We start from the raw sequence: 19,969 nt of genomic DNA, 5'->3' as shown, positions 1-19,969 counted from the left end.
TCAGCACGCACAATTGACTTTATTATTTATTGGGGTGTTGTGAGCAGGGTGACGAAGTACAACATGTTACATTTTATCAGCATTTTTTCCTGATCGATGCAGGAAGATCATAAAAACAACATTAACCGTCTTTCAAAAGCACGTAGCTGAACCAAGAAAATAAACAATCGATAAATATATTAAAAGTTCTTTAACCGCCACGGCAACAAAAATGCGATACAGACAAAAAGTGCCCCATTTACACACACATCACAGGAGAGAAAGGGAAGCCGGTAAAATAAGAGCAAATTGCCACTGCTAATTTACTATGGCATAAAAATGTAGTGATTGCACATAAGTTTTTTTTTTAACAACGAGGAGACATTTGACTAAAACTACAGACTGAATCCCGACACAGCGATGTGCTGAGCGTTGTTTCTTGCCTCAAAATACGACGTGTCCGTCTCGTCCTTGGGCTGCGGAATAAACGGCATGGGCTGGTTCTGCAAGTCCTCCCAGTCGCATCCCTCAAACAGCGGGTGGCACTTCAGTTCTGTTGGGACAAAGTGAGATAAAGCATTAAAATTCAAAAACAGTGAATGACTTGACGGACAATTCGTTGCCAAGCCCCGCACACATTTTGCCACAAACGTGCTTGTCAGGTCATTAAAGGGTTGTACAACATTTGATGATTGTGCTTAACGTTACTGTGCGTTGTTTTGCATTGCAGCACATTGAGCTGTGTGAGAAATGTCAAGTCAATCCCAACTAGAGATTAGATTTATTAATGGCACCACCATGTGGTGTATGTTAGAAAAATAAGAGCACCGGCAATACAGTTGGGATGCACGATATGACAAATCTTTTACCCTACTGTGTGCTGCAGCTCAGAAGTAGAAGAGTTAGCTTACACAAACATATACAGTGCAGCGAGTGACACAGAACTCCATTTTGGTCCCATATTGAGCTCTTGCATTAAAACTGAATGGCTTTCTGTACACAAAAACTGTCAAGACAACTATGATTTCAATGTGCCCTACCCAAGAGATGGACAATACAAACCTTTGAGTCCTGCCCGTTTAGTTGTGTCCATAGTCAGCAGTTTTTCAATTGTATTTCTCGCTTCATCCGACAGTTCCTCATCTGCATCGGGCCAGGGGATGTCTTAAACCATTAAGCAGGAGAGTGAAGTGAAGTGAATTATTTTTATAAAGCGCTTTTCTCTAGTGGCTCAAAGCGCTTTACATGCAAAAGTTAAACATTCTTGTTTTGCAACTAAACACATGGTGGCAATAAAAATTTATTTTAATAACAGTAATACCTCGAAAATTCCCACAAAAACTTTGATGGGCCTGCAATCTATGCTGTGAACCTCTGGCCTGTGATTGATTGAAGCTTAACTATCAAAACGTTAGCATGCTAACGTTAGCTTGCTTGTTATAATGTGAACAGTTAGCATACAGTACTAAGATGAGACAAGTCTCAAAATCCATGAATTTTAGGTTTAAATTATCAAAATAAGCTAAAATGCTAGCCGAAAACATTAGCATGTTAATGTTAGCTTGATAAAATAGGAAGTGAAGTGAATTACATTTATATAGCGCTTTTTCTCAAGTGACTCAAAGCGCTTTACATAGTGAAACACAATATCTAAGTTACAGTTAAACCAGTGTGGGTGGCACTGGGAGCAGGTGGGTAAAGTGTCTTGCCCAAGGACACAACGGCAGTGACTAGGATAGCGGAAGCGGTGATCGAACCTGCAACCCTCAAGTTGCTGGCACGGCCGCTCTACCAACCGAGCTATACCGCCCCACGGTTAACATACTTCGAAGATGGCTCAAAGTATCAAAATCCATGATTGTAGCTTCAAATTAACAAAACTTTATAAAAAAAAAACTAGCATAAAACATTAACATGCTAACGTTGACACGATAACATAGGAAAAGTTACCAGACTTAAGAGGGCCCCAAGTGTTGAAAACAATGATTTTTAGGTTCAAACAAATACTATTTGATTAAAAAAAAAAAATTATAGCATAAAACATTAACATTCTAACAGCATGTTATAATGGGAACAGTAAGCATACTGTATTTACAAAATGGTGAAAATCCACTAATTTTAGGCTTTAAGGATTGAAATGAGTTTAAATGCTAGCATAATTATTAACAGGCTAATGTTGGCATGACAACAGGAAAAGTTAGTGTACCGGTACTTCTAAGATGGTGGCAAGTATCAAAAGCCATGATTTTTAGGTTTAAAAGAATTAAATTAATTAAATGTTAGCATAAAACATTAGCATGATAACATAAGAAAAGTTAGCGTACTTCTAAGATGTCGTATCAAAAGCCGTGATTTTTAGTAAAATTTGCAAAAATGCTTGCATAAAAAGTTAGCATGCTAACATTGACATGCTAACATAGGAGAAGTTAGCATATCAAGTATCAAAATCAATTATTTTAAGGTTAAATGCTCGTAACCAGATAAGAGGAAATATCAAAAGTGGTAAGGCATTTTTATAATGTTCCAATACCATGTCTGTTATATGTTTGTATTTTTAATGAGTAAAATAGCAAAAATAGTTAACATGCTAGCACCCAGCAAGATTGCATGGACTGAATGTACTGAACATTCAGACATTGGAACAGTTAAAATCTGTTGAGAAATGAAACTATGAAGAGGTAATGTCCCCAGCCTTTTTCTGAAAAAAAAAAAGCCACCAAGGGTGCCAAGTGTATCTAATCAATGGACCCATTGAGATTGTTTTTCTTTAATAGCATCCCCATGGTAACACAAAATGTTCCAAATATGAAGTCGCACTGTAGGCGCAATTAAGACCTTTTCAACAATATAAGATATGTTGCGGTTCGTTGGCCGTTTTGTCCCGTATTAAACACGGCAGAATAAGAGAGAAGAATAAAGGATAAGTCCAAGCAATAATAATATTGGCTGCTTGCTCCCCAGCAGGCCCATAATTATTAAAAATAATACAGCCCACCTCTGTTTAGTATATTCTGGAAGACAAGTTGAGGCGTCTCGTCGTTGAAGGGCGGCACACCTGTGAGGAACTCGAACAGGCACACGCCAAGCGCCCACCAGTCCACCATGCAGTCTGGACAGTGAGAAAACACGCCAGTTAAAAGATTAGTGTTAGTGTGGATTGACGGCATCGTGGAACAGCTGTTATAGCACTCAAGTCTACCAGCCTAGTTCATTATAGATACAAACCTCCGTAATGTCGTTGCAAAGATACATAGGGACAAAATAACTGTAAAAACATGTGTGATAATAAAAAACATAGCAAATGGTCTAGCTGCGCAACATGCAGTACAATATGAGCACTACAACTAAGTATCAATTACATGCTGATTATTGTTAGTTAGCAAATGCTGACATTTAGCAAGACACAACATTTCTTCAATACCTATACAAGGCCACTAGGTGGCAGTATCCCTGTGCAAGTATGTTTCTGTTCCTGCTTCATCAAAGCATGTATACATTATTTACTAATGGAGTTGAACTACAAAAAGTGTGATGACGACCATAGAAGAGGAACTGAAAGTTACTACGACACAGGAAAGAGTCTCGTTGCTAAACATACAGTACAATGAGCGTATTCCAAATTTAAAGGCACGGATTAATATTAGCAAGATGACCGCTAACTGCTCAAATAAAATAAAATCAAGCTTTATTTATAAAGCGCTTTTCATACATAAAAGAAATGCAACGCAAAGTGCTTTACAAAGTTAAAAACAATACCCCAGTGACCCATGTCCCCCAATATCATATACGTACGCACGGACACAGATACCAAACACACACACACACAACATACACACATATGCAACTATATGGACCAATGATTGCATGGCTGAGTACAGAGGAGACATGTGAGTAAACACTATCACAGGAGCCATCTGCACCAGGAGGTCATCAGACCATGGCCACCAGGACGCTGACACAAAAGCGCCCCCACAAGCACGGCCGATAACCCCTGAGACAGATGGCTCTTCTGAGGAACGTTGGAAAATAAAAATAACAAAACTTGTAAAATAGTAAGAACCATGTGTAGAGATAAATAATAAAATACAAGACATATGAAGATTAATAGAAAGAAAGGAAAAAAATAAAATAAATATATATATATACAGTAAATAAATAAATATAACTAAATAAAATCTTGCATAACTAATAGGATAAAAAGTAAAATACAAATGACTTCAATAAAATAATATCAGGCAAAAGCCAAATCAAAAAGGTGGGTCTTAAGCCTGCTCTTAAAAACATGAACATGCTATTACAACTCCAATAGGCGTCCCTCTACAGTAGGCTTCTTCAAATGGTTAGTAGCTTTACTTTATTTCACAAGTACAAATGTTAAAATATGTCTTAAATATTTCCTGTTTGATTCTTGAACAAATTACATCATTTGCTATGGGGAAAAATTGGCAATTAAAACAACCTGTACTCGAGTTTGCAGGTTCCATTGCATGTGAAATCAAAACAAAAAGCATTAAAAGCAGCATAAATCCTTTAAAATGACCAGTAAATATATATGTATAATTCCCATCATGGCATCACCCTTCATGAATATTCATTAGACATTTGACAGCTGACAGAAACCAACACTACAGTGGGTCCATATGTGAAATAATCACATTTTGAATACAAAATTATTGTTTGCTGTCAGTGGCTAAATGTCACACGACTATGTCCCGCCCCCCAGATGAGCAGCTTCCATAAAAAAATAAGGCACGCCTAACTTTGATCATATTAGTGTGAGCTCCATGTTAAAAGATCATAGCCACCCAGCTGTTTGACACCTGCGGCAGTCACGCAGGCAGAAGCTGACCACCTGATCCAAAATGGCAGATTTAGATCAGTAAGTGTGCATTAGCAGCAGGTGATCAAACATGCTGGCAAAAAATAAAAACACCCTTCTTCTCCTTACTTACCGCCCTGTGACATCCCTGAAACCCACAAACAAGTCACACAAAGTCAAAGGAAGGAAAGGAAACAAAACCTCCGCTTGCTCCCTTCAGCGCTTACCGTGAGGCTTCGCCAAAAGGAGTTCCGGAGCCAGGTAGTCTGGGGTGCCTAAAATGGGCACCTCCTCGACGGGCAGTTGCCCCCTTCGCACGCTTTTTGGCGTCCTGAAGGGGGTGTGGGAGGTCGACTTGGCCTGAGGAGTCTGATGAGAAAATATTGTCAGAGATAATACATCGTAATAATCATGCAATTGTGTTTGCAACCAGCAGAGGTGCTAGTTGATTATTTTCCTAAGCGGTCCACTAAAAGGTCCAAAATAATGCAAAAGTGATTCAACAACTTTTGAAACAAGAGGCACTCAAGCAAATGTGGAACTTTTTCCTTGTCAAGACAAGAGCTTTGTTGAAAAAAGAAAGGGGGAAAATGAGGCTTTGCTACACATCTGAACAAGGTGGTCTAGCCTAGCATGACGCTCGGGATGTGCCGATCGATCGGCCACCGATCAGTATCCTCTGGTTATTGTGAAATCGCCATTACAGATTGATGCATATTAATACCGATCATAAATGCCAATCTTCTGTGGCTGACACTATTTATTTACTCTATTTTTAATCCACCAGCTGACAAACTAGCAGCTGATTATGGATCTCCATTAGGGATGTCCCGATCCTGGTTTTTGCACTTCCGATCCGATACCGATATTGTTTTTGCACTTCCGATCCGATACCGATACTGACCAATACCGATACTGACCGATAATGGCCTATCCGAGCATGTATTAAAGTTTAAAGTTATTTAGCCTACTTAGTTGTCAGAATCATGTTGAAAAGGGTTTTAGTACTCTTGATAACAACTAGCCAGCTGAATTAGGGGAGTTTGAATAATACACAATGGTTGGTAACAAGAAACTGACCTGTTTATTCAAGGATAAACACAAAATAGACAAAATTATACATGACAAACAGAAATGGCATCATTGAAACTAGGGCTGGGCGACATGTCCTTTTTTTAATATTGCGATATTTTAAGGCCATATTGCGATACACGATATATATCTTGATATTTTGCCTCAGCCTTGAATGAACACTTGATGCATATAATCACAGCAGTATGATGATTCTATGTGTTTTGATTGATTGATTGAGACTTTTATTAGTAGGTTGCACAGTGAAGTACATATTCCGTACAATCGACCACTAAATGGTAACACCCGAATAAGTTTTTCAACATGTTTAAGTCGGGGTCCACTTAAATTGATTCATGATACAGATATATACTATCAGATATATACTGTCATCATAATACAGTCATCACACAAGATAATCACATTGAATTATTTACATTATTTATAATCCAGAGTGTGGAGGGGGGCGCCGGATGTAAGTGTCAAAAAGACAGCCAAAAGAGTTTGATATGAGAATAAATCTAAAGTTAAAATATAGGGTAGAAATGCACCCATTTGCAGGAAATGTCTTGATTTTCAAAATGTTCTTTCAAGGCTTGCATGTCTACATTAAAACATTCTTCTTCATACTGCATTGATATATGCTACTTTTAAACTTTCATGCAGAGAAGGAAATCACAACTAAAAAAATCACTATTTTTTTCATACGGTGTTGATGTGGAAATTTTTGCCTCTGCATTTTGATGGTGTAGACGTGTGGCACCGAATGGAGATAAGCGTCTCGACAGACGTTACAATATTTGAACAATGATGACGAAAACTGTTTTCTCTGTCGTGTCCGTGTGTCGAAAATTGTTATGCGCTTATTTTTTTTATTTGATTTTGTGCGTGGCATATAATTGCTATGCGCAGAGGACGTTTGAGCAGTGCGCAATTGCACAAGTGTGCACCTTAGAGAGAACGTTGGTCACACGGCTGCGCTAGCATCACAGCTAACTTTAGCCATGCTGCTACCTCTCTGCTGGGAGAGGACGTATACGTATGTGACGTATGACGTGACAGTATGTGACGTGTGTAAGAAGGTGCGCTTGCTGTCTGTGAGAGGGAGACACAAAAGAGTGAGAAGAGCCTGTCGTCTAATGCCAGCAGCTAAAAGCAACTGCGTGAGAATCTACAGACCTGTGGATGTGTTGAAGGTGTGCTGGAAAATGCGGAACGGAAATTAGGGAGCAGCAGAAAAGTGGAATGTATTATTTAAATAGGTGCCTTGGAAAACACGGAGCGGAGTTTTTTTTTTAACTGGATCGGCATTTTCCCATGCCTTGCCGATACGCATTTTTTTGCAAATATCGGCGGCCGATCCGATCCAAATATCGGATCGGGACTTCCCTAATCTCCATACGCAGTGTGGCGCCGCTCCACTAAGCTAATAGTAATCACTTCCATTATGGCAAATAAACTTCATTTGTATCTTAAGTATCACGTATCGTTTTCACTGTGGGCCGTTGTCTCCTTGCACAACACATTTTACCCACCTGCTCCCAGTGCTACCCGCACTGGTTTTAATGTAACTTAGATATTGTGTTTCACTATGTGATGCGCTTTGAGTCACTAGAGACAAGCGCTATATAAATATAATTCACTTCACTGGAGAATAAGGCTTCTCAACTAATGACTCCTCAGCAATTTGGAAAGACATGTGAGAGGTCACCAACTACGGAAAACCCACACCTAACCCTGCAGGGAACAACAGACTGGCTGAGGACCTGAACAGTTTCAACTGCAGGATTTCACACCCTTGACGATCTGCAGAAAGGATGTGTGCCAGCTCTTCCAGAAACATCAATCAATCAAATAGTATTTTAATAGCCCTTAATCACAAATGTCTGAAAGGGCTGCACAAACCACAACGACATCCTCGGATCTGATCCCAAATAAGGGGTGCAAGAAAGAACTCAACGCAATGGGAACAATGTGAAACCCCCCGAGTGAAAACAAAAGACCAGAAAGGGTCTAGGACCAGACAATATGTCCCAATCCTGCCTGAGAGTCTGTGCAGATTTTCAGCTCATCACTGGAGCTGTGTGAAGTGCCCTCTTGTTCAAAAGTTTCACCATTATCCCAGTCTCAGAGAAACCTGCCATCACAGGACTATAGACCCTTCGCCCTGACATCTTGAAATCCTTTTAGAGACTGGTGTTGACCCATCTGAAGGACATCACATGCCCCCCTGATAGATTCCCAGCAGTTTGGGCAAACAGGTCGGTGGAGGATACAGTAAAAATGGGACTGAACCACATCCTGCATCCCCCAGGGACCAACGCTAGGATCCTGTTTGTGAACTTCAGCTCTGCATTTAACACTATTGCCCCGGATATCCTGCCCCGTAAACACCCAGCTCACAGTGCCGGCCTCCACCTGTCAGTGGATCTACAACTTTCTGACTGACAGGAGGCAACAGGTTAGGCTGGCGAGGATCACATCAAGCACCCGGACAATGAGCACTGGTGTCCCCCAGGAGGGTTTTCTCTCCCCACTGTTCTTCTCTCTCTACAGTCTACACCTCAGGGGACCCTTCATTGGAACTCTTGAAGTCCGCAGACGAGGCCCCCGTCATCGGTCCCATGCAGGACGGTAAAGAGTCAGTCTCCAGACGAGAGGTGTAACAGCCGGCTCTCTGGTGCAGTCAAAACCACCTGGAACTGAAATCACTCAAGACTGTGGAGGTGACAGTGGACTTCAGGAGAAACCCCCTCACCATTCTGAACAGCACTTTGCCCTACTGTGGACACTTTCAGATTCCTGGGATTCACAATCTCACGAAAATTGAAGTGGAACTCCTACATAGACACAATCATAAAAAAGGCACAGCAAAGGATGTACTTTCTGCGTCAGCTTAAAAAGTTCAACCTGCCCCAGGAGCTGCTTAACATGTTTTACACCTCCAACATTCAGTCTGTCCTGTGCACCTCAATCACTGTCTGGTTTGGATCTGCAACCAAGCTGGACAGACACAGACTGCAACAAAAATCATCAGTTTCGACTCCCCCCCCCCCCATCCAGGACTTATACCGCTCCAGAGTCAGGAAGCAGGCAGGTAGCATCACTGCAGACCCCTCACACCCTGGTCACATACTGTTCAAAATTCCTCCATCAGGCCTTACAGATCACTGTGCACCAAAACAAACCGTCATAAGAACAGTTTTTCCGCCAGGCGATCACTCTGATTAGCACAGTCAGACCTGTTGTTGTTAAGCTGTCAATAGCAGTTGCCAGTTACCGTACTATAAGTATCTTGAAAAATGTCAGTATCGGTATTCACATTGTTTCTATGCTAGTGTTGCGAGCATTTGTTCAAGGATTCCGCTGAAGAACATATGAGAATGGAACCCACCTGACAGAGTGAGCTGTGGGAGCTGGTCCTCTTCTGGACCGGCGTGACAGTGCCCGAGTGACATGGTACCTGCATGGACACATCCATGTTGTCCATGGAGGCGAAGCTGAGCCGCGACACGCCCGATGTGTTGGAGCGGTTAATGGAGCTGCAGTAGCTCCGGAAGGCGACCACGGTTTTCGGCTTGAGGAACGAAGAGGACTGCGCCATGACATCAGCTGGGTCGGGAGGCCAGTTCAGAAGAGAGGACCTGGAGTCCCATTTGTGGACAGAAATCGACATCCCGCTGACATGAGAGGGGGAATCTTGTGGTTGTGATGGCACTTTGATGTCCTCAGGAGGCGCTCTGTGGGTGAGCGAGGTGTCATTGTCGACGGTCAGGGACGTTTCCAGCACAGAGACATCCGAATTCATACTCAAGCTCCTGCAAACGGCGCTATCCACGGCCAGGAGCGATGTCAAACTGGAATCAGACAGGTCTTTAGTGGCGTCGTCGTCCAACATCTCCTCTTCCAGTTCGTGGAGGAGACGCTTTACCACGACGATGGGACTGGAGCGCTTGGGGGCGCAATCAGTTATCTCAGCTAGTCCGACTGTAGAAAAAGCTCCAGTGAGGTTGGTGTGACAGCCGGCGTTCTCGTGCGGAATCTCACAGCATCGTTTGTAGTGCGCAGTGCTCCTCTTGGCGTGGTTCTCCAACGGTTCTGGACTCATTTGCATGTCCGAAAACGTTCTCTTGACGGATGACGAAACCTGAGCGCCGTCTCTCGGCACTAGAGAGACAGGCTTTGTTGCTGACCGACCGCTGCTGGACTCACACCTTCCTGTCTTTACGGGGGACTCTTTGGACTCCGAATGTCTTCTTGTGTTCTTTTTGTTTTGCTCATTTTCTTTCTGCACAGATACCAAATGGCAGAAAAAAAACATCAGTGTTGTTCTAACAATAATATGTAGAGGTGGGGAAAATCGATTTTTAGATGCATCGCAATTCGGACATGGACGATTATAAAATCGATTAGTTAACGTCAATAATCGATTGATTTATTGTGAATAAAGTACTGTATTTTTCGGACTATAAGTCGCTCCGGCCGAAAATGCATAATAAAGAAGGAAAAAAACATAAGTCGCACTGGAGTATAAGTCGCATTTTTTGGGGGAAATTTATTTGATAAAACCCAACACCAAGAATAAACATTTGAAAGGCAATTTAAAATAAATAAAGAATAGTGAACAACAGGTTGAATAAGTGTACGTTATATGACGCATAAATAACCAACTGAGAACGTGCCTGGTATGTTAACGTAACATATTATGGTAAGAGTCATTCAAATAACTATAACATATAGAACATGCTACACGTTTACCAAACAATCTGTCACTCCTAATCGCTAAATCCCATGAAATCTTATACGTCTAGTCTCTTACGTGAATGAGCTAAATAATATTATTTGATATTTTACGGTAATGTGTTAATAATTTCACACATAAGTCGCTCCTGAGTATAAGTCGCACCCCCGGCCAAACTATGAAAAAAACTGCGACTTATAGTCCGAAAAATACGGTAATGCAGACAGTTCTAAAATTTGACTGACTACCTCACCAAAAGATCCGACCAGCTCCTTTATTATAGGGCACTTATGTTTTAGTTTTGCACACATTTCCATTAATTTAATAAATGTGGGAAATAATTCAACTGTTTCTTTAGGCACTGTTTTTTTTTAAAGTTGTAAGTGATAAACGCTTATTTAGAGAAACAAACTGAAATGGAAAACTGCATCAATATACATAAATTAAAGGTACATCAATAATCGATTTTTAATCGAGACGTAGCTCCTGATTCATAATCGAATCGTGATGTACCCAAAGATTCCCACCGCTAATATGTGTCCCTAAAGTTTGTTCGTTAGCACCACAGCCATCCATTTCTACCGCTTGTCCCTCTCGGGGTTACGGCGGGTGCTGGAGCCCATCCCAGCTGCATTTGGGCAGAAGGCAGTGTACACTCTGGACAAATCACCACCTCATCACAGGGCCAACACAGATAGACACCACATGAGAGAAAAATATATTATCTTAATCACTTATTTGTAGAGATGTGAATCTTACAACTCACAATTTAATTCAGATCTGATTCTTGGAGTGACAATTTGATTCAAAATTGATTCTCGATTCAAACCGATTCTCGCAACATTCAAAAGACTTAAGGAACTTTATGATTAAGTATAAAAATTATACTAAAACTTTATAAAACTTGGCTGCTGACGTATTGGCGCAGCAAGTAAGCATGGAGACGGCCCAGACAGTCAACCGTACATTTAATCATTTAGTTTTTTCCTCTAACAAATGGGCTAGCCTAACATGATGTCGCTGATTTAGCTCTAATGTTAGCTCTGTAGCTGACTTTCCTACTATGCTTATATTTTGCTTAGAATTTAAATTGCATTATACAAATTAAATTATGTCAATTTAGCTGACGATAGTGGTTTTAATACTACCTCCATATTGTGATTATGCATGTTGATGACATTTTCGCTGAGTCCCGCAGAGTTGACAGCCACAAGCAAACGAAAGGTGTCCACAATTCAATATAGCGTCCTCGCTCGCGGCTAATGTCCCTTCTCAGTGCAGCTTTTAAAACATTAATCCAAATAAACTGTGTTTTTTACAGTTAGCAATATTACTGAAGGACAAGGAACAGCTAAACATGTGACACTACGCAGCATAGAAACATACAAGAAGCCATGCTATCCGCTAAGTTAGAGCTCTTGAATGTAAACCAGGGTGGGCTGATCGATACAAATATCGACAATAACGACACCAAGTATCAGTATATGTTCAATATTACAATATTAACTCTCATTTCTTTGCAATTGTTTTTGTACATATACCGTATTTTTCGGAGTATAAATCGCACCTGCCGACAATGCATAATAAAAAAGGAAAAAAAACATAAGTCGCAAACTATGAAAAAAACTGCGACTTCTAGTCCGAAAAATACGGTAGTAACCTTCTTTCTTTACTGTACACTGCACTAAGGTGGACAACAAAGTAAGAATGTTCATTGTACAGGTGAAACATGTTTCTATTGTGCACATGACAATAAACTATATAAACTTTGAACCATGTGGCTAGGGGCGGGGTCAACAAGATGTCATAGTATAATTTGCTAGGTATATTTTCTTTGTGCAATGACAATAAAGAGTGTCTTCTTCTTAAAAAGACTAAAAAAATGTACACATACATTAAAACATTTTTTTTATTATTAATTGGTAATAACATTTATTTACATTGTTTAGCTCTATATTTTAATTGTTGCTAGCTATACAATTTACTTTGTTGAGAATCTTTCAAGAGACTTCACCAATCTTTTTAGTGACTTTTTCTTTATCAAAAACGACTAGCAACAAATCTGGCATCTTTTTCTGCTGTTATTGTAGACTGCACTCGTGTTTAGAGACTCGTCTGTCCCTCCATGTCCCTGACGAACAGCGAGCCCGACTGTCCCAAGACACTCACTGACGTCACACTTGCTTCACGCTTCTGCGAACCTTTCTCTCGTTAAAAGCCGCCACTGTCCTCTTATTATCATACATTAAATTTTTTGTAGATCGCTGTCAGCGGGTATATCTCGGATAAATCAAAGTATGCCCACATCGCAGACATGTTGCCTCAGCTTCAGACAATCCTGTGCATGTTGCCTACGTCATCACAACATCCGGTTTTGGCAGTGCTGTTCCGGTGATAAAAGTATTTTTCCGGCGGCCAAATTTTCCGTGCATCACGAGTCAATAATGCGCAAATAATAGGCTATATATCTTCATTCACACTGTAATGACCTGCTGGTGTTAATGTTAGTTTTGTGTATTATTGATGTACGTGTGTTTTATGAATATGTGTTGGAATTGGGCCGGTTGTTAGCATAAGATTGGCAATAAAAGTTAAAAAGATCGTTTCACTTTGTGTGACTTCTGGAGGCTACATTACATTGTAGAGGTGGGAATATTTGGGCACACCACGATTCGATTCCGATTCGATTAAAAATCAATTACTGATGCAACTTTAATTTATGTAAAATTTATGCAGTTTTACATTTCTTTTCGTTTCAATAAAGAAACGTTTATCACTTGCAACTTTAAAAAAAACAGTGCATTTGTAATAAAGTTAAATTAATTCCTACATTTATTTAATTAATGGAAATGTGTGTAAAACTGGAACATAATTAAAGGAGCTGGTCGTATCTCTCGGTGAGATGGCTTGATGCCATCAGCTAAATTTTAGAACCGTCTGCATTACTTTATTTACAATAAATAAATCGATTATCGATGTTTAAAAATCGATTTTATAATGTTCCATGTCCGAATTGCGCTCATCTAATCAATTATTTCCCCAACCTCTATTACATTGTATTACTTTGGAGTTTTCACATAAAAAACTCTCATTTTTAAGATGTGGCGGCAAAAAACAGTTTTAATTGGACTACATTTCAGCATCAATGCTACATTTCGACCATTACACTTTTAAACGCTTCAATGCAGGAATATATCTATTTCTGGACACATTTGGAATGACTTGGATGAGCTAAAACATGATATGATTAATTTAAAAGGCTGCCTAACCTCATCGTACTCCCACAGAGGGCTGACTCCTGCGTCTGTGTCAGTGGTGCTGTCTGCGCTCGTCGTCTCAAACCGCTTCCTCGTCTTCATCAGCGAGGGCGTCAGATTCTTTGCCAGGTGATGAGGACTGAACACGCGGTTGTACGGCCCTGCAAAAGACACAACGGAGGTTCAACTTGGATTCAACTTAGGTCCCTGCCAAACTTGAAACTCTTAAGTGCACCTGTCTTCCATTGGACGTGACCCGGGGAGCTTGTGATGGTCTCTTTTGTCCTCATCAAGGGGGAGCCCAGAGAGTTCTTCTTTTGGTTTTTCGCTTTACTACAAGTCGCAGAAGAGAACGCGGCGGACGCGCTGCTGTGGCGCTTGGCTTTCATCACAGGGGTGTTCTGTGTTGGAGAAGTAACTTGTCAATAAGCACAGACACATGCAAAATGACCACCAAAAAAAAAATCACATTTCACTCACAAAGCCAATGCAGCTGATCAAGGAGATGATTTGACCCGGCGTGCGGAAGTAATCCTTCTTGGGTTTTGGAAAGGAAGGTGTAGTAAGGATATCCATAAGTTTCAGCTCTGATTTAATTACAAAAAATAACACTAATGAAGAGGTGAAGCCATTAATACTTGTTACATTTTCGCAGTTTACTTTTGCACAATTCAACAGGACTGTTCAAAAAGGAGTAGGAAGAAGTAGATATTATTGAATCCAACCACTTCTCCATGTCAGTTACTGATCATTCATTCCTACATTCCTTATTTTACATGTTGACACAATATTTCCTTTGCTAATGTTTGTTCACTTCTTGTGTGTAAGACTTTCACTATTTCCTGACTAAACAGAAAATAATAGATATTGCCTAACAATAGATAGATGGTTTGTGCATTGATGAAGGGAAAAAAAAGATATTAAAAAAACTAATAAGCAAATACGAGAAAAAATAATTTAAAAAAACAGCAATAAATTACTTGTACTATATTAAAATATGCCATAAAAATTATAAAATACAATTAATGACACCAAATATAATCAATTAGAATTAGTAAAGATATTTAGGATAAAGGGTGGAGTATAAATTTGTACATAAAAAAATGTAAAATTAAGGGTTACCAAAAGGGAAATAAATAGAAAATACTGTGTGTATATATATATATATATACAGTATATTAGAAAAATATAAATATTTTTACATGTAAAACGGTTTACCTCTGTCCAGCTTGACTTTGGAAAGTCCGAAGTCGGTTAATTTAATGTGACCCTCATTGGAAACAAGCATGTTGTCCGGCTTTAAGTCCCTAAAGAGATAAAACAAGGTAAACATTTAGTGGATTGTGAATATTTTCATTTCTTTAGTCCAGGTCATTGTATTCTCTGGGCATAAAAGCGACCGCACCTGGACTGTAAAAGGTCGGTTTAAAAGACGTTCCACTCTCCTCTGAGCAGGCTTAATCAGTTTGTGCTCAGACTAGAGCAGGGCGATATGGCTGAAAACTGTGTCACGATATAAGTGTTTTAAAATTGGTAGATATCGATAATTATTGATATTTCTATGACCTATCGAAAATAAAGACCAGGAGATTAATGTAAACAAATTTATTAAAATGAACCCTTTTCTGATTTTAATACCCTCAGCTATCAAGGCAGAAAGGAAAGGAAAAGTCAACACAAACATAGAAAACAATCAACGTAAACAAAATTCTGTAATCACATTGAACACTTAATAACCTCTTAAAATTAAGGTGCAAAAATAAAGAATACCTGACAAATGCTTAGGATAGTGTAAGAAAAACAGTGCAAAGTTTGAAAATGTAAACAGAGAAACCTGAGTAGAACTATTTCAGTGCTGAGCGCTGCTAAGGTGCTGTGGTATTACTGATTACGAGCGCCTTGGTCTGACTATGGTCCATTTTAAAAATGTCAAAAACCTGCCATACTGTCGAGGTGACTTTTCCTGTTTTACCAACATTTTATTCGCTCTTTGCAGCACTCATTGTTAGTTTTTTATCTCACCACATGCAATAAAAACGGCGGTGAGACAACAAGATGGCCCACACAAACCGGATAGTTGCTACTGCTACCTGATTGACTGTTAGCGTGTCACTCCCACTGATCGGTGATCGCTTCCCGTAAGTGCTTTTGTTAATGCAACAAACTCTGCTTCGCCACTTCCCGTTTCTTTTGACGAAGAAAAAAATATACATATTGAAAGCTTTAGCAAACACATTTGCAATGATATTATTACGTGTCTACCACGATATATATTGCTACCATTTTATCACCCAGCCCCGAGCTTCGACTACATAGGGCAGATCTGGTCTGAGGGGATGGTGCAGGAACGCATTTATGCTCTCAAGTAGAGACACGCCCAAAAAGGTTTGTTAGTTTTTTATCTCACCCCATGCAGAAAAAAACTACGGTGAGACAACAAAATGGCCCACACAAACCAGATAGTTGATACTGCTACCTGATAGGCTGTTAGCGTGTCACTCCCACTGATCGGTGATCGCTTCCCGCGTTGCTCGGTTAGTAAGTGCCTTTGTCAATGCAACAAACTCTGCTTCGCCACTTCCCGTTTCTTTCGACAAAGAATTTTAAATATTGAAAATTTTAACAAACACATTTGTAATATTATTACGTGTCCATCACGATACATATTGGTACCATTTTATCACCCAGCCCCGAGCTTTGACTACATAGGGCAGATCTGGTCTGAGGGGATGGTGCAGGATCCAACGCATTTATGCTCTCAGGTAGAGACACGCCCCAAAAAGCAATGGTTTCGCTCTTTCGTGGTGCAGGGCGATATGTCGTCAAGATACAATGCTGAGCATGAACTGATGAAGCCTTCAATGCGAAACGTCACCAACGATAAGCTAAACAGTCCAGTTGTGACCGAGTCAATGCTCTTTTAATAAACATGCATTCTAAGTTAAAGGGGAACATTATCACCAGACCTATGTAAGCGTCAATATATACCTTGATGTTGCAGAAAAAAGACCATATATTTTTTTAACCGATTTCCGAACTCTAAATGGGTGAATTTTGGCGAATTAAACGCCTTTCTAATATTCGCTCTCGGAGCGATGACGTCACAACGTGACGTTACATCGGGAAGCAATCCGCCATTTTCTCAAACACCGAGTCAAATCAGCTCTGTTATTTTCCGTTTTTTTCGACTGTTTTCCGTACGTTGGAGACATCATGCCTCGTCGGTGTGTTGTCAGAGGGTGTAACAACACGAACAGGGACGGATTCAAGTTGCACCAGTGGCCCAAAGATGCGAAAGTGGCAAGAAATTGGACGTTTGTTCCGCACACTTTACCGACGAAAGCTATGCTACGACAGAGATGGCAAGAATGTGTGGATATCCTGCGACACTCAAAGCAGATGCATTTCCAACGATAAAGTCAAAGAAATCTGCCGCCAGACCCCCATTGAATCTGCCGGAGTGTGTGAGCTATTCAGGGACAAAGGACCTCGCTAGCACGGCAAGCAATGGCGGCAGTTTGTTCCCGCAGATGAGCGAGCTAAACCCCCTGGATGTCTTGGCTCACAACGTCCCTTATGCCACCGAAGATGATCAAGAGAAGAATATCGACCCTAGCTTCCCTGGCCTGCTGACATCAACTCCAAAACTGGACAGATCAGCTTTCAGGAAAAGAGCGCGGATGAGGGTATGTCTAAAGAATATATTAATTGATGAAAATTGGGCTGTCTGCACTCTCAAAGTGCATGTTGTTGCCAAATGTATTTCATATGCTGTAAACCTAGTTCATAGTTGTTAGTTTCCTTTAATGCCAAACAAACACATACCAATCGTTGGTTAGAAGGCGATCGCCGAATTCGTCCTCGCTTTCTCCCGTGTCGCTGGCTGTCGTGTCGTTTTCGTCGGTTTCGCTTGCTTAAGGTTCAAACCGATATGGCTCAATAGCTTCAGTTTCTTCTTCAATTTCGTTTTCGCTGCCTGCCTCCACACTACAACCATCCAGTTCAATACATTCGTAATCTGTTGAATCGCTTAAACCGCTGAAATCCGAGTCTGAATCCGAGCTAATGTCGCTATATCTTGCTGTTCTTTCCGCCATGTTTGTTTGTATTCACTATGTGACGTCACAGGAAAATGGACGGGTGTTTATAACGATGGTTAAAATCAGGCACTTTGTACCTTTTTTTTTAGGGATATTGCGTGATGGGTAAAATTTTGAAAAAAACTTCGAAAAATATAATAAGCCACTGGGAACTGATTTTTAATGGTTTTAACCATTCTGAAATTGTGATAATGTTCCCCTTTAACGTATGCTCACATACGCCTGTTTTGCAATACTGTGCCAATAACGACACTAGTTGAACCTGTTTGTACCTGTGGATAATCCCATGGCGGTGCAAGTAGTCCAACGCAAGCGCAACCTCTGATGTGTATTTGACCGCCATGTCCTGGTCGAAATAGCCGTAAATATGCAGCAGCGATTTCACGTCTCCTCCTATGAGGTATTCCATCACCTGCAAACAATGGAGAGAGTCAACACATGTACTGTACATTGGAGATGTTTATTGTTGCTTGTGTTACCAGGTAGATTTTGGTGGCTGTCTGAAGGGAGTAGAAAAGTTGAACCACAAAGGGGCTTTTGCTCAATGCTAGAGCATCCCTTTCTGCTTTCATTTGACCTCTCATGTTTTTGTCCACCATTTCTGCCTTCTTCATTGTCTGTAAAAAAATATCGATTTTGTTCCATTGAACCCATCTTGGATTAATTCCACACCATGCAGAAGTAAAAAAAAAAATGTTTTATTTACCTTGATGGCATATAAGCGAGCGTTGCATTTCTTCCGAGCAAGATAGACTTTGCCAAAAGCACCGCGACTGATTGGTTTCAAAATAATGAAATCCTCAATGGTAGGAGCCTTTGGAGAGTCGGTGGCTTTATTGTTCGTTGAAAGTTTGTGGTTTTCATCCCCGTCCATCGTGTGAGTGCTTCTAGTGTCTAAAAGGAGCTAGCAGTTAGCGCAGAATAAACACGGCCATGTTTGCGCAGCAGTCACTGGTTTGTTTAAAACTTTTTGAAAATCGCTCTTCTCGGTCTGGGTCCTCTGATCTTGAGATAGTATACAAGGTAGATGCCTGTTCATAAAGCTTAAACCGCATATACACTGGGGTTGTTGCATATTTTTTGGACATATATTTATGATGTTATATTTATTCATAATATAGATTTTATATGTATTCACTACTCAACACTGTTTGTTTTCCTCACAAAAAACCTTTTCATCAGGCATTACACATTCTTTCATTGGCGCCTATTTCCCCATTTAATTTTCAGTTGTAAAGCATTTTCTTAAACAAACAACTTTAAGAAAATCACTCTGGCTTTTCATTGAAAGCACCAAATACATGAAATGAGGCACAGGCGGTAGACATCGATGGATGTTTTTTATTTTTTATTTTATAAACCTTTATTTATAATATGCAACATTTACATACAATCAAGAAATAATAAACACAATAAGTACAGAAATAGTACAAAACAGCGGCTGGGGGTTGTAAACTCAAAGTAACTAAAATAGAATGCAAAATATAAAGCCATAGGTTCACACGAGTTTCGTAAATAATCCAAATTTGGAACACAGCATCATAGTTAAAAACCTTTTTTCTAGGCAACAGTTAGAGACAGTAATCCATGCCTTTATCTCATCTCGGCTGGATTACTGTAACTTTGTATTTTGGAATTAGTCAATCCTCCCTCTAACGTCTGCAGCTGGTCCAAAATGCAGCTGCCCGACTTTTAACAAACACAAGAAAAAGAGCGCTCATTTCTCCTGTTTTGGTCTCCCTTCACTGGCTGCCTGTGTCTTTTAGAGTCCATTTTTAAATTATTTTACTCGTTTTTAAATCATTACGTGGTGTTGCCCCACCTTACCTCTCTGAGCTGCTCCACCTCTATGCCCCCACCCGGTCCCTCAGGACAGGGGTGCCGAAAAGGGGGGGGTAAAGGAGACGGATTCTAGGGGCCCATGATGGAGGGGGGCCCAGAGAGGCCCCTAATGATGATGAAATTATAATACAGAAAAAATAATGACACTGTGTTGGGGGCC

General features: G+C 40.3%; 1 protein-coding gene across 1 annotated transcript; it reads right to left on the bottom strand.

Annotated features, from left to right (window-relative positions):
- Positions 1 to 24: 24 nt before the first annotated feature.
- Positions 25 to 18,964, bottom strand: mastl (microtubule associated serine/threonine kinase-like). The gene is made up of 12 exons (XM_061965163.2): positions 18,674 to 18,964; positions 18,447 to 18,584; positions 18,240 to 18,379; positions 15,086 to 15,174; positions 14,348 to 14,454; positions 14,103 to 14,268; positions 13,880 to 14,028; positions 9,264 to 10,157; positions 5,026 to 5,167; positions 2,975 to 3,088; positions 1,042 to 1,143; positions 25 to 532 (listed from the first exon to the last, which is right to left on the bottom strand). The coding sequence occupies exons 1-12, from the start codon at positions 18,839 to 18,841 to the stop codon at positions 375 to 377; spliced, it is 2,367 nt and encodes a 788-aa protein (XP_061821147.1). The 5' UTR covers positions 18,842 to 18,964; the 3' UTR covers positions 25 to 374.
- Between the last annotated feature and the right edge of the window lie 1,005 nt (positions 18,965 to 19,969).

The sequence above is a fragment of the Nerophis lumbriciformis genome, linkage group LG07 (genome assembly GCF_033978685.3).
Source record: "Nerophis lumbriciformis linkage group LG07, RoL_Nlum_v2.1, whole genome shotgun sequence".
Taxonomy (NCBI): domain Eukaryota; kingdom Metazoa; phylum Chordata; class Actinopteri; order Syngnathiformes; family Syngnathidae; genus Nerophis; species Nerophis lumbriciformis.
Note: the sequence above shows the minus strand (reverse complement) of the source record. Positions and strands in the feature narration are given on the sequence as shown.